General features: G+C 41.8%; 1 protein-coding gene and 1 long non-coding RNA gene across 5 annotated transcripts in view; both read right to left on the bottom strand.

The window, feature by feature from the left end:
- Nucleotides 1-36: 36 nt before the first annotated feature.
- The window catches only part of LOC136442429 (uncharacterized), an 18,731-nt gene continuing 4,930 nt past the window's right edge, over nt 37-13,837 (bottom strand). For all 4 annotated transcript variants that reach the window (XM_066439280.1, XM_066439277.1, XM_066439279.1 and 1 more), the window contains exons 3-13: nt 13,624-13,796; nt 12,920-13,154; nt 12,695-12,795; nt 12,299-12,428; nt 11,579-11,793; nt 10,997-11,244; nt 10,549-10,700; nt 10,143-10,235; nt 9,526-9,734; nt 8,820-9,057; nt 37-885 (exon numbers count right to left, since the gene is read on the bottom strand). In XM_066439280.1, coding sequence (XP_066295377.1) covers nt 709-885; nt 8,820-9,057; nt 9,526-9,734; nt 10,143-10,235; nt 10,549-10,700; nt 10,997-11,244; nt 11,579-11,793; nt 12,299-12,428; nt 12,695-12,795; nt 12,920-13,154; nt 13,624-13,796 — 1,971 coding nt within the window. In that variant the 3' untranslated portion in view covers nt 37-708. The remainder of the gene's footprint in view (nt 886-8,819; nt 9,058-9,525; nt 9,735-10,142; nt 10,236-10,548; nt 10,701-10,996; nt 11,245-11,578; nt 11,794-12,298; nt 12,429-12,694; nt 12,796-12,919; nt 13,155-13,623; nt 13,797-13,837) is intronic.
- LOC136442437 (uncharacterized) lies at nt 1,585-4,294 on the bottom strand. Its single transcript, XR_010757005.1, has 2 exons — nt 3,176-4,294; nt 1,585-2,526 (listed from the first exon to the last, which is right to left on the bottom strand). It is a non-coding gene; the product is annotated as an uncharacterized lncRNA (long non-coding RNA).

Here is a 13,837-nt window from a genome sequence, read left to right as displayed (position 1 = left end):
GAGGTACTGTGTAACACAACCAACATGACACATGACTTGTAGAAGTGAAATTTTATTCAATGTAAATTGTAAGCAACAGCATGCCATTGAAAATGGTCCTTATCTAATAGACAACCACAATATACAATTATACACATATGATATATGCTGTAACTGAAAGTACTTTCCAGCACTTGGCTTAAAGCCTGTAATATTCACATTATGAATGACACCTAGTGAAAGCAGCTATTATATAGTCATGTGTCTAAAAACTAAATGATCATCTTAATATTTCATCCTATTAGGGGTGATGGTAGAGGTATTTGGCAATTACATATGACAAGGTACAGTGTATAAAATTATTCTATTTACATTGAATTTCTCAAATATTCATATGTCACTCAAATCTGTCTTTTCCTTGTTGAAAATTATAAGTAGCAGTGAAAAGTATCTGTGCTGGGCATTGTTTTGCATCAGCATTTTGAATGCTCGATTCATTAAGCTCAGTTACATGGTATCCTGTACATTAGAGACTGTAGCAGCTGGGAAGACCCCACAAACATGTACCATGCAATTAATGGCAATTCAGGCATCTTTTTCATCAAAAACAGATTTCTATATAGTTCATCATCAAATGTTTGAGGTTTTAAATCTGAACCTGTACAACTATACAAAACAAATCTCTTTATAACTGTTCAATCAACTTCCTGTTCTTTTTGTACAATTTTTTCATCCATCTAGTAGGCCCAGTCCGACCTTTGGCTGTATATTTCTCCACTGGGACACGGAGGGTTCCTTGCTCTCTGCACTCTTGGTCCTCGTTGGGGGAGGAAGACGTCTCAAACGTGAACCCTTGTACTTCAGGGACTTCCTCTCCTTCAAGACTTTCTTCAGCCCAATAGTGATCTGAAAGAAAAAGGAAAGAATTCAATGTGATATTACATGAACAGTTTGTATGTTGATGTACATTACAGTCACGTAGTTCAGAAATACCTTCTCATATCTCGATGAAGATTAGACATCCAGGTAATAAGATACGCCAAAAAGCAATTACTCAAACAACTGGATATGATTTTGGAAACGGTCAGACGTTTCAAGTAGCATCCACTACTTTTCGTCAGTGACTGTGAGCAAGATCAGTTGAACAGCAGGTTTATAACCACGAACTAAGAATTGATATGCAAACTAGACTGGCCGTCATTTGCTTTAAGAGCAAATTCAGCATGTTTCGCCCATACTCCTCCTCATGCAAGAAGTGGGCTGTCCCAAATTAACTCCTGGGCAAGTCGAAATATTAACTGCATGTTGGAAGGCAACATTTGCGAGAGCATCATACTTTGCCAATCTCCCTCCCGATGCATAAATTGACTGTTCCAGAATCACCCGTGCAAAAACAAAAATTTCAAACTCTTCATATTTTTTTAAACTTCATCTGATAGGTATTTGTGAAAGAAACAGAATGGTTTTTGTTTCAACAAAATCGGACATACCGTTAGCGAGTTACGGCCATTCAAATGTATGAGAATTAGTCCTCAAATTCTCCAGAATCCGTAAAAACCGTTAAACTGTCATAACTCAGTAATAATTCACAATAGAAGCACCAAATAAGCTGCATTCTCTTTATTTACAATGATATTAGCTTGTAGCTTTGACTTCATCGTTTATGTAGATTTCTCATCTCAAAATATCACCAAAAGTGGGAAAAATGGACATGGGCACAGGACATCTTAAATATGCAAGATTGCAATATCTCTGTAACCGTACAATATACAAGGAAACAACTTGGCATACATGGGTTTTGTAACATGCTGAATCTAAATATGGCCATAAAATCTATATATCTGCTTCAGAAATTATTAATTATGATGAATAATTGATTTCCTGAGGTAATAAGATGTGCATCCGCTAATTAAATATGCAACTTGCATATCTTCCTTATACTTGAAGATAAAAGAAAAAAAAACTTGGTACACAGAGGTTTAGACACATGCTGATTTCAAATCTAGCCTCAAAAATATAATCTGATCCAGAAATATTGAACTACATGTATTACCCAATGCTATATATTTACATTTGTACACACTGATATCATTCTTTGTACAATCTGCAATATTGGTCCGACAATTCAATATCCAGCATTCATTTCATTTCTTCCCCTTTTTTCACTGCAGGACTTTCGTTTCTTGTTGCAGGGCAGTTGAGTGGCAAAGTACATGTATTTATTGTACATGTATTACATTTCAATTTTACGGGAATCAGACAACTGGATCATGGAACAGGTGGCCATTGCTTCTCTGGTCTGGAACTATTTCTACAGTTGAATCAACTACAAAAGCTAAATCTACTTTTTGTATGGTTTCTCTATCCAGCTGAGATAACCAAGACACACATGCTGATCACTACAAGGGTAGAAGTTACTGAAGTTCTCTTTCGTTATGTACCAAAACTACAAAGTTATTTACGGCAAAAATATCTAGTCTCGTCTTCTAGTTCACTGGCAGTTCTGTTGGTTCTTCATCACTTTCCTCCTCTTCACTCTCTTCATTCCTGTGTCAAAAGAGAAAACGTCTGTTGAAATTCAAACTATATAATACATTCATGGCAGACACACATTTCAAACAATCTATGATGAGATAAATATGAAACTTGGATACTTAGGTACTTTATTTCCTCCATTGGCTACCATACATATATACTAAGTAGTACTGGTAATTGCATACAATAATAAAGGCTATCATTCATTATAAATGTAACAACTTAATAAACTTTAAATAACAGACCAGCATAATTCTGTTAAGTGAGGTTTATACTTCTACTCATAAAATAAATTACAACGGAAACTACGACTCGAGTAGAGGGCAGCTGGGCATCCCCGCCGCCCCCCTCCCCCTAGCAGTGACAGCAGAAGAAGGTGAGGATAGCAAGTACAGTTTTCTGCATTTTAAGTTTAGATTAGGGCACTAGCAAAAAAAAACAGGAACCAAATGCATCCATAGGGCGTTGAAAATGATTAATAGTAATCATAGCAACCACTGGCATGAAAATCCGCGTATTAAAACGGCAAATTCAAATTATTTGAGCTACCATGCGGCATACAAAAACAACAATGTTTACCGATAATCATGCGGCCAAATTTGACATGAAAATAACCCAAAACCCACATAAAACTACGTAAAGACTTGGAAAAATACATTACCTGGCATTTGGGTGGTAGAAGTGTCCGTATTTTGGCCCGATGCCGACGTAATCGGCTCCGAACTACAGCGGTCAGTAGCGACCGGCCGCCGTCCACCATCTTGCTTCCTTCCCAAAACTGGCTCGCAATTTTAAAAGTATCAGCCGATTACGGAGCCCACCATGGCTCGAATATATGCGAATTTGGTACCAAAATAACGACAATCTCTTGAATTTTCCAACGATACCAATGCCTAAAATTTGTTTAAAGGGGTGCCTCCCTCCGTAATTTCGATTTGAAAAATTAAAATGTGAATATTTTCACCAATGGAAGTCGCACAAGCTGACCACTTACATCATTTTGTAGCTCGTAATGCTGGCTACAAGTTGGCGACTAGTTTTCTTGTTTACGAGTGACGTAACGATCCGTATTTGGATCGGCGCGAAGCCGGTGTTCAGGAATTATCGGTCCCCCAGGAAAATCGGTCCCCAATCCATGGTGGGCGTGGCCTAAAAAGTACGAAGGCCCACAAGGCCAAAGCATAGATATCATCCACAAACACTGTCTTTGAATTGAATACTTACTGCCAAATGTATGAATTGTAAGAAGGTGGGACGGACATTGTCCACAAACACAAATATGAACGTTTCATCAACAAAAAGTATCAGTTTTTGGCCATTGCAGGGACACATTTTCCCGGGGTAGCCAGGATTTCCAGTCCCCTCATAGGAAAGTCAACAACTCTTCTCCTAGTAGTGATGCATTTGGAAAAATACTTTATTTTTAAATTACTTTAACTTGAGTTGATGCTCTTAACACAAAAATATAAACGTTTCAAGGGCAACAGTCTCTGCATTTGTCCATTGAGGGAATTCAGGGGAAGGGGACTCATTTTCCCGGGGTAGATCTAGGCGGGATTTTCGGTCCCCTCATAGAAAAGTCAACAACGCTTCTTCTGATGAACTTGGAAGCTTCTTTGTCAACTTGAAGGCGCTTATCTGACGATTTAACACAACTATAAAGGTTTCAAAGCGAAAAGTTTCAGAACTTGGCCATTGAGGGGATTTCAGGGTAAGGGGACACATTTTCCCGGGGTAGATCTAGCCGGGATTTTCGGTCCCCTCATAGCAAAGTCAACAACGCTTCATATGATGGACTTGGAAACTTGTTTGTCAACTTGAAGACGCTTCTCTAAAGACCTAACACAACTATAAACGTTTCAAAAGCAAAAAGTCTCAGCATTTGTCCATTGAGGGGATTTCAGGTAAAGGGGGCACATTTTCCCGGGCCGGGGTTAAGCCGGGATTTTCGGTCCCCTAATGAGAAAGTCAACAACGTCTCTTCTGATGGACTTGGAAGCCTGTTTTTCAAAAGGAAGACGCTTCTATGAAGATATGACACAACTATAAACGTTTGAAAAGCAGAAAGTCTCAGCATTTGTCCATTGAGAGAATTTCGGGTAAAGGGGACACATTTTCCCGGGCCGGTGTTAAGCCGGGATTTTCGGTCCCCTTATGGAAAAGTCAACAACGTCTCTTATAATGGACTTGGAAACCTGTTTTTCAACTTGTAGACGCTTCTCTGAAGACCTAACACAACTATAAACGTTTCAAAAACAAAAAGTCTTAGCATTTGGCAATTGAGGGGATTTCAGGTAAAGGGGACACATTTTCCCGGGCCGGGATTTTCGGTCCCCTCATAGCAAATCGCGAAGATGCTTGAAGACGCTTCCCTGAAGACTTGACAAAACTATATTTTTTTTGCTTTAGAAACGTTTATAGATGTATCAAGTCTTCAGAGAAGCGTCATCAAGTTGAAAACAGGTTTCCAAGTGAATGAGAAGAGACGTTGTTGACTTTCTTATGAGGGGACCGAAAATCCCGGCTTAACCCCAGCCAGGAAAAATGTGTCCCCTTTACCTAAAATCCCCTCAATGGCCAATTGCTGAGACTTTTTGCTTTCGAAACGTTTATAGTTGTGTTGGGTCTTCAGAGAAGCGCCTTCAAGTTGAAAAACAGGTTTTCAAGTGCATCAGAAGAGACGTTGTTGACTTTCCTATGAGGGGACCGAAAATACCGGCTTAACCTCGGCCCGGGAAAATATGTCCCCTTTACCTGAAATCCCCTCAATGGCCAAATGCTGAGACTTTTTGCCTTTGAAACATTTATAGTTGTGTCAGGTCTTCAGAGAAGCTTCTTCAAGTTGCAAAACAGGTTTTTAATTGCATCAGAAGAGACGTTGTTGACTTTCCTACTTGGGGACCGAAAATCCCGGCTATCCCGGCCCGGGAAAATGTGTCCCCTTTACCTAAAATCTCCTCAATGGCCAAATGCTGAGACTTTTTGTTTTCGAAACGTTGATAGTTGTGTCATATCTTCATAGAAGCGTCTTCGAGTTGAAAAACAAGCGCCCAGGTTCAAGAGAAGACAAAATGTTGACTTTCAAATGAGGGGACCGAAAATCCCGGCTACCCTGGCCCGGGAAAATGTGTCCCCTTTACCTGAAATCTCCTCAATGGCAAAATGATGAGACTTTTTGCTTTTGAAATGTTTATAGTTGTGTCAGGTCTTCAGAGAAGCTCCTTCAAGTTAAAAAAAAAACAGGTTTCCAAGTGCATCAGAAGAGACGTTGTTGACTTTCCTACTTGGGGACTGAAAATCCCGGCTTAACCCCAGCCCGGGAAAATGTGTCCCCTTTACCTGAAATCCCCTCAATGGCCAAATACTGAGACTTTCTGCATCTGAAACGTTTATAGATGTGTTAGGTCTTCAGAGAAGCGTCTTCAATTTCAAATAGAGGTTTCCAAATACATCAGAAGAGACGTTGTGGACTTTCAAATGAGGGGACCGAAAATCCCGGCTATCCCGGGAAAATGTGTCCCCTTCAGATGAAATCCCACAATGGCCAAAACCCTTTGAAACGTTTATATCAATTTTCATAGATTCGTCTTTAAGTTGAAAATTAGGGTCCGAAGTAGACCAGAGGAAGATTGCTTCAACTTTCCTATGAGGGGACATTATTTGTCGACAATGTCGACAGTGTAGAATTGTTATGTTACAGCCTATGTTGTTGTGGGCCTTCGTACTTTTAGGCCACGCCCACCAGTCTCAAATATGGACCAATGGCAGGAGGGGGACCGATTTTCCCGGGGGGACCGATAATTCCTGAACACCGGCCCTCCCCAAGTGCGTGACCGGGAAGCGGGTGCACCTGCTCCCGCGGGCGAAACGCGCGTAACCCGATGGGCGATTTCTCGCTTATGGTTGACGGTATTTTAGTAAATCTTTCACAGATATTGAGTTAAGAACTACTGGTATAAAAATATAAGCGATTTTTGACCGTTATGTATCAGATCGTACGCCTTGAATTTGGCGCATTTTTCGGTTTTGACGGGGCCGGAGAACAAATTTCGGGCTCTGCGCCACCCCTACTACAAGTTCTGCGAGACGCCAAGAGCTTCTTACTGCAAAGGACTTGCGTGTTTACCTGCAACATGACCTCAGGTAACCAGAAAAGAACTCATGTTCTTTGGCCAGCAGCAAATGGAACGCCCGGAACCTTATGTAGAACATGGATTCTTAGATAGAACATGGAACGGGGACAGCACTTTTGACCCGTTTTTGGTCCGAAAATGGGTCCAAAAGTCCCCCATACGAAGCATTTTGAAGTGATGTACACCAGAAATGTGATTAAAGTCCTGTAGGGACATGTTCCAGGCACCCTTGTGCCGAATTCCAGGCCATTTGCTTGTAATACCAGGGCACAGGAGCCAAAAATATAGAAATTGCCTAAAAATGCCCCAAAAAACCTCCATAAAAATGATTTTAAGGCCTGTTTCAAACCGATTAAAAAAGGGTCTGGGGGTATTCACCATCTTTACCTCCATGCCAAATTTCAGGTCGGTTGGGTAAGAAATGGCGGAGTAGAAGCCATTTGAAGATTTGTCAGGAGGAGGAGAAGAAGAAGAAGAAGAAGAAGAAGAACCAGACAAATACAATATGTTGAGCCCATACTTATGGGCTCAACATAATAAGGAGAAGACAAATTTTCAGATAGTCCAATAGAAAGCGAATTAGACAACTCAAGACAAGGTTGAAGTAAAAGGGGACAATAGCTCCTATTGTTTTAATATAGGAGCTAAAGCTGGTTTGCCCCCAAGGCTATGTCCCAAGTGCCAGACAGTTCCACCCTTAGCCCTCCTTTCCTGTTGAGGGTTGGATTGTATATCCTCTCATATATTGCCTCCCTAATACTCCACGTTCGAACCAGCGGGGTTCGCGGTCAAGGATATCAGTGGATTCGAGATTGAACGAGTGCCCCTGGTTGTGTTTTAGGTGGTGGAAAATGGCCGAGGAGTAGCGGTTAGCGCAATGTTCTTTGTACCTTTCATTAAGTGATCGGCTGGTCTCTCCGATATAAGTGTTGTTGCAGTTGGGTTTTTCACATTTGAGTCTGTAGATGACATCGGCCTTGCTGCCTTTGCGGGGTCGGTCTTTAGGATGTACCAGTCTTTGTCTGAGAGTTGATTGAGGTTTGAAGTTGGTGGCAATGTTGAAGTTTTGGAAGATCCGTCGGAGTTTTTCGGACACTCCTTGTACATATGGAATAGTGATGTTGGCCTTGTTTCTGTTGGTCAACGGTGTACACTTAGACGTTTTCTTGGACTGGTCAGACGGTTTGAGGGCTTTGTTGAAAGTCCATCTTTGGTAGCCACATTTGCCCAGGGCACCTCGGAGGTGTCTATGTTCGTCTGTTTTGGCCGTGTCTGAGGTGATGATGTTGTCTGCCCGATGAAAGAGAGTTTTTATAACTGCCAGTTTGTGTTCCAAAGGGTGGTGAGAATCAAAGGCCAGATACTGATTGGTATGGGTCGGCTTCCTGTATACTTCGAACTGGAGGCGACCATCCTTCTCTATGATGGTTTTGGTGTCTAGGAAAGGGAGCATATTATCTTGACTGGACTCCTGTGTGAACTTGATGTTGTCATCTATCTGGTTGATATGTTCAAAGAAATCATCAGCTACTCTCTTCTTTAGTCTGCACCAAGTGTCATCTACATAACGGAACCAGTTGGCCGGGGGAGTGTCCTTGAAAGTACTGAGGGCTTTGTTCTCAAATTTCTCCATGTACAGGTTTACCACGATGGGCGAAACTGGTGAGCCCATAGCACAGCCGTGCAGTTGTTGGAAGAATTGTCCTTTGTAAGTGAAGTATGTGCACCCCAGGCAGAGGTCTAGCAGCTTGCATATTTGGTCCACAGATAACTTGGTTCTGTCTGCTAGTGTGTTGTCAGCCTCTAAGGCTAGTTCGTGGTTATAAACCTGCTGTTCAACTGATCTTGCTCACAGTCACTGACGAAAAGTAGTGGATGCTACTTGAAACGTCTGACCGTTTCCAAAATCATATCCAGTTGTTTGAGTAATTGCTTTTTGGCGTACCTTCTCATATCAACAGTAAATTTCGAAATGTTCACAGCGGTTGCGGTCATATTTTTCCAGCATCTTTCCTCCATGAAATTATAACATTGTAAAGATATATCTTGTTTCATTACTCCTGTACTGCATGAGACTTGCAACTGCGAACTGAAACAATGCCAAAACCTCCTTTCACCTTCCTACTGCATAATTAAGTTACTGCAAAAATAGATGAATCTGCTGCCACATACCTTCTTCTTGCCTTTTGCTATCTGCAAGTGAAAGTCTCTCTCTTCCATGCACATTTTCAGGTCAGGGAGGATGGGGGGCCTCTTGACTTTTGTGCCAGGGAAGGGGCCTTTGACAAGGGACTTCTTCTTCTTTGGCATATCTTTCAGTACATAAGGTTCCTCAGACACCTGTACACCCTTGTCTGTTGTGTCGTCTGATGAGTCAACAGCCAGAGACAGCTCAGGTGCAGAGTGGCTTCTGTTGAAGAGAATCAAAACAACATGTCAAAAGATGTTCTCATACATGTACAAATGTTACTAAATATAAGCCACAGCATCTTTCCATTCTTAGTATGACCAGAACAAGGAAAGCTAAGTTAGTGAAGACTACTCTGTGTCAAGATGGCCTTCTTCTTTTACTTGAGATTACAGTCTCAGAAAGTACAATCACGGAATGTTCCTTTTTAAAATCTCCTCTGCCTGGGATAATTTTGTTCAAAACTGAGCCTTGTAATGCTTATCTTTATTGACTTTACAAAGAATGTAACCATTAGTTTTAACATTACACAATAACAACTGAATACTAACACAAAACCATGAATGAAAAAAAGAAATCGTAGTAATGGTGAGGTAATACATATGTCATAAGGTTATATCCAGAAGTACATATTGTGCCCCATTTACCTTACTGCTAATAACTTAAAAGTGAGATGAGAGAAGAAGATACCTGTCCACAGGAGGCAGTCTGTGTGACGGAGCAGCAGCCATGTACAGCATCTGGTCCAGCGTCAGCTTGGCGGCTTTCGCAGCTTTGCTCTTCATCACCTCCCCCACGCTCTTCCCCGGGAACAGGCGCGACAGGATGGACAGGATCTCGTCGCTGCTAGGGTCCAGGTGCAACGACATCAGGATGTCTTCTCGTGCTCCGCGTATGTTCTGAAGGAATGGATCAAAATACAAAGTGCTCAGTTAGTACATAGTCTTACTGTTCAGCAATAAAGTTCTGTCATTTTACTTCACCATCAAGGGAGTGAAGTACTGCTTTTGGAACAACTGTCTGTCTGTGCATATTTCTGAGTGACTGTGTAGTTTCTGTTTGTTACTGATTGCTCTTTGAAGGAGTGAAGTCTGCTATCTCTGGTAGCCTTGATTTGCTATCATGATTCAATGCAAGAATGATCATATTTGATGTGATTTTGAGACTGATAAGCATTAGGTAGTAATCAAGGTTTTGACTTAGCCGATGAATATGTCAATTTTGCCTTTTCTGATTAGCAAAATGCCAACCAGGCACAAAAGAACATGAAAAGCCAGGAGAGCCCTGATCTGAAGAAAAGTTCTCACCTCCATCATGTACCTGGCCCGTGCCCTGTAGACGTAGAAACGTGCGACCTTGGGGTTGTTCTGAATGGCAAGACTGAAACGAGTCTCTGACTCCTGCAAGGTGAAGAAAGTAACATTGTCAAACAAAACTAAATCGATTTTCATCAAGAATTTCTACAAAATATGCCAATATTTTTTACATTTACATTATAATTATGACATATTTTCCTACTTTACGGAGGCTCACAGCACCATAGAGTGAATGACATACATGTATGACTTGTTTATTGGCATTGTCACAATGTTGTTGTTAGATCTGTCTGTTCAAGGGAGTAAAATTTCTTACTTTTTCAGGGAGAAATTCATGCATGCACAGTTGTTATCAATGACAGAGATAAGTTTTAAGAATTCTTGAAAACCTAATTACCTGGTAGTTCCTTTCTTCATAGTCCAGCACGCCGAACTCGCTGTGGACCACGGCTATCCTTGACCTGACCGCCCAGTCCTCAGGGTCCAGCTCCAGGGCCTGGTGATAGTCAGCCAGGGCAAAGTGGAGATCACCCTGTCTGAAGAAACAATCTGGAACAAACAAAGAAAATTTAGAAAAGCACAGAAGGAATACATCATTGCAACCTGCATGAAGGTCCAAATCTTTTGTTTATCTGCTAAGTTTGTGTCCCAAAACAGTTAAACTGACACACCAGTTTAAAATTCATTGGTAGTAAGACCAGACTGATAGATTGATCTATATCTAGCCACACCTGTGAAGCTAGTGTGTTGTATCAAAGGGCAGAGGTCATCTCTTTCTTACTTGTTGAGATGATAAAACAAACTATCTGAAACATGTTGACATAAACTTTCATTAATTCCCTCACCTCCTCTATTAATGTACAGGCCTTTCTCCCTCTTTTCTCCCTTGATAGCCTTGTTCAACAGTATTATAGCCTCGTCGTAGAACCCCTTCTGGAAACACTCCACGGCGAAGTCGTTGTATGTCAGGAGCAGTTGTCGCTGCCCCTCCATGTACGTAGGGTCCTGCTCGTTGTGGTCAGTCTTGTCCAGGGCCAGGAGGTAGTCATCGATGGCTGAGTTGAAGTCACCCAGACGACGGTGGGTGGCTCCTCTGTATTGTTAGTAGTGAAACAGGTAAGAAACATGACTACTGTAGGAAGGTTAAGGAAAAATGACTGGACTATGAATGTATCATACTATGAGACCAAGAGTTACTGGGACTATGTTCTACCCACTGTTGTCAGGTTCCTAGCCTGATTGATTCGCGCTATAGTGGCTGGCCCAGCATCTGCGGTAAGGAGCTATAAGGGCCAGCGGAGTTTGTGTTACACAAACTATCAGTTTGCTATGAGTGTCCAAAAGTCAGGCCTCTGATGAAGGGAACAAAACAGAGATCTCAGAGAGGAGATTCTGGAGGGCAAACTTAAAACTCAAAGGACACAAACCTCAGGACATGGAACTCTGGGATGGAGGGGTTAGTCTCTATCGCCATGGAGATTTTCTGCAGGGCCTCATTGCTCTTGCCATTGATGGACAGCTGACAGGCGTGGTTGTGGTAGTCCTCCGCCTTCTTCTCCAGCTTTGTGAACATAGCCTGGGCCTCAGGCTGCTCAGGATCCAGGGACAGGGCGTCCTTCACGTCATAGTAACACAGGGTAGACTGGGGGATGGAGAAGATGTATGAAAGATGATGTGTAAAACAGAGTAAAGCCTCAGCTTAAACATTAAATGAAACAAAACATACCAATTTCAAAAGTGAAATCTATTTGATAAAGGCATGTCATATGAAGCTGATCATATTGATTAAAAGAGACGAATTTGAAGTATCTTTTGCTTTCAATTACCTCTTATTACAAGGCTTAGAGGTTACAGAAAGTCAGCCCTGACTTGCATCACCATCTGCAAACACCTGCTTACCTGTTAAGCTTAGTGAGTGTTTCTCAAGCAGCATGAATGAGGAAACATTGGCTTAATACATGCACATGAGTGAGTATGGGTGAGTGATGACGTGAAAGAACCAAACAGCACTTGCAGGGTACAAACTTTGAAGGTCAGACTTATTTAGAATTGTGCTTTCATTCTGCAGTTTGAAAGGAAGGTGCTAGAGGCATTACTATATCTCAAAATGGAGAAGAGACGATGTAAGAATTTTTCTGAAGTCTTACATTTCTGAAGAGCTCGTGCAGCCTTGCTCTCATGACGTACAGATCAGCGTTGTCACGTTCCTCCTCCAGTCTTTGATTGACGAGTGCCAGACACTCCCCATAGCGATGCAGGGCAGCCAGACATGCAACACTGTCATGGAGGTAGCAGTAAGGATCATAATCAACAAAAAGCTAAGAAAAACTGTTCAAAATTTACAGAGTTCAAGATGTCAAAACTTTAAGGCTATTCCATTTGAAACGTTTGGGAGGAGGCAGTAAGTAAACTTTTTACCATCATCTCCTTCTATCCCCTGAAGACCCCATTTCGTCGAGCCGAAATCAAGGCACTAAAATGTGAATGTTGTCCAAACTATAATTTTGTCTTGCTAGATAGGAATGAACACATTTTGTTTGTACCTTCTGGTGTGGTACCCTATGACATCTGGTCTTATCTCAGCCGCTCTAGTGAAAGATTCCAGAGCCTCTGCATACAACTGTTGGTCGAAAAATGTCTGACCCTGAAAAAATACAAACAAGGAAATACAACAACATTAGTTTACTGTGATATAGTGTATTCAAATCCAAAACAGAACATTTGATGGGAATCTGCTATAGTTCTGGGAGACATGTACACAAGCTTACCTGGAAGTAGTAAATAAAGGCAAGCCTGGAGTACAGCTCCGAAGAGTTGATTCGGATGGTGCACGCCTTCTTGTAGTTCAAGATGGCAGACTGGAAGTCGCACATCCATAAGTAGATTTCACCCCGCTGAACGTAAGCATCGGCGTCCTGTGGTCGGAGGTTGATGGCCTTGGAAAACGCCACAAGAGCGTCTTCAAACTTCCCATCTTTGGCACACTGGATTCCCCTGTAGTAACTGAAAGGATGAAAATTTAAGATTGAGTTCTGAAAGGTGCTAAAACCACCTGTTATGTCTTACATGAACATGTGTGTAGCACCATTGTGACATGCAAGTTGATTTTAATAAACTGAAACTGATGAGTGATTGCTTGGAATAGGCTTTGTCATTAGAAAAAGATCATCCTGAGCAGCTCATGTAATTGGGTAGTTTAAATCGTGATAGACCTCGATGGGAAGTGATGTTTTTGAGGTGATTTAAACTAATCTCTAAGCAGATCTATCGGTGGCAAGGCAGTATCCAAAGGGCCAACCAATATCCATTAAGTGGCCTTGCCACTGATAGATCTGCTTTGAGATTAGTTTAAATCACCTCAAAAACATCACTTCCCATCAAGGTCTATCAGTGACTGCAAGGGAAAAGATGAATTTCTTCAATGTCTTTCAGTGCAGAGAGCAAAATGTAACCCTGGCAGTTATAAACTTACTGCTCTAGAGACTTGGTCCCGATGACATCTCCGAACGGTTGCTTGGACAGGTGCCCCCACATGCCCAGCACCCCCTCCCCCATCTGATGGTGCTGTCTCCCCATGGCCTCCTGTATCGTCTCCTCACTCACAGCTGTGGTGAACACCTCCGACGGCTCAGGCGAAACATAGTGCTGAAAACAGAAATGAATAGGTCAATTCTTTATTACAAGAG

Source organism: Branchiostoma lanceolatum, chromosome 9 (genome assembly GCF_035083965.1).
Source record: "Branchiostoma lanceolatum isolate klBraLanc5 chromosome 9, klBraLanc5.hap2, whole genome shotgun sequence".
Lineage (NCBI taxonomy): Eukaryota > Metazoa > Chordata > Leptocardii > Amphioxiformes > Branchiostomatidae > Branchiostoma > Branchiostoma lanceolatum.
This window is presented reverse-complemented; position numbering and strand designations above follow the sequence as displayed.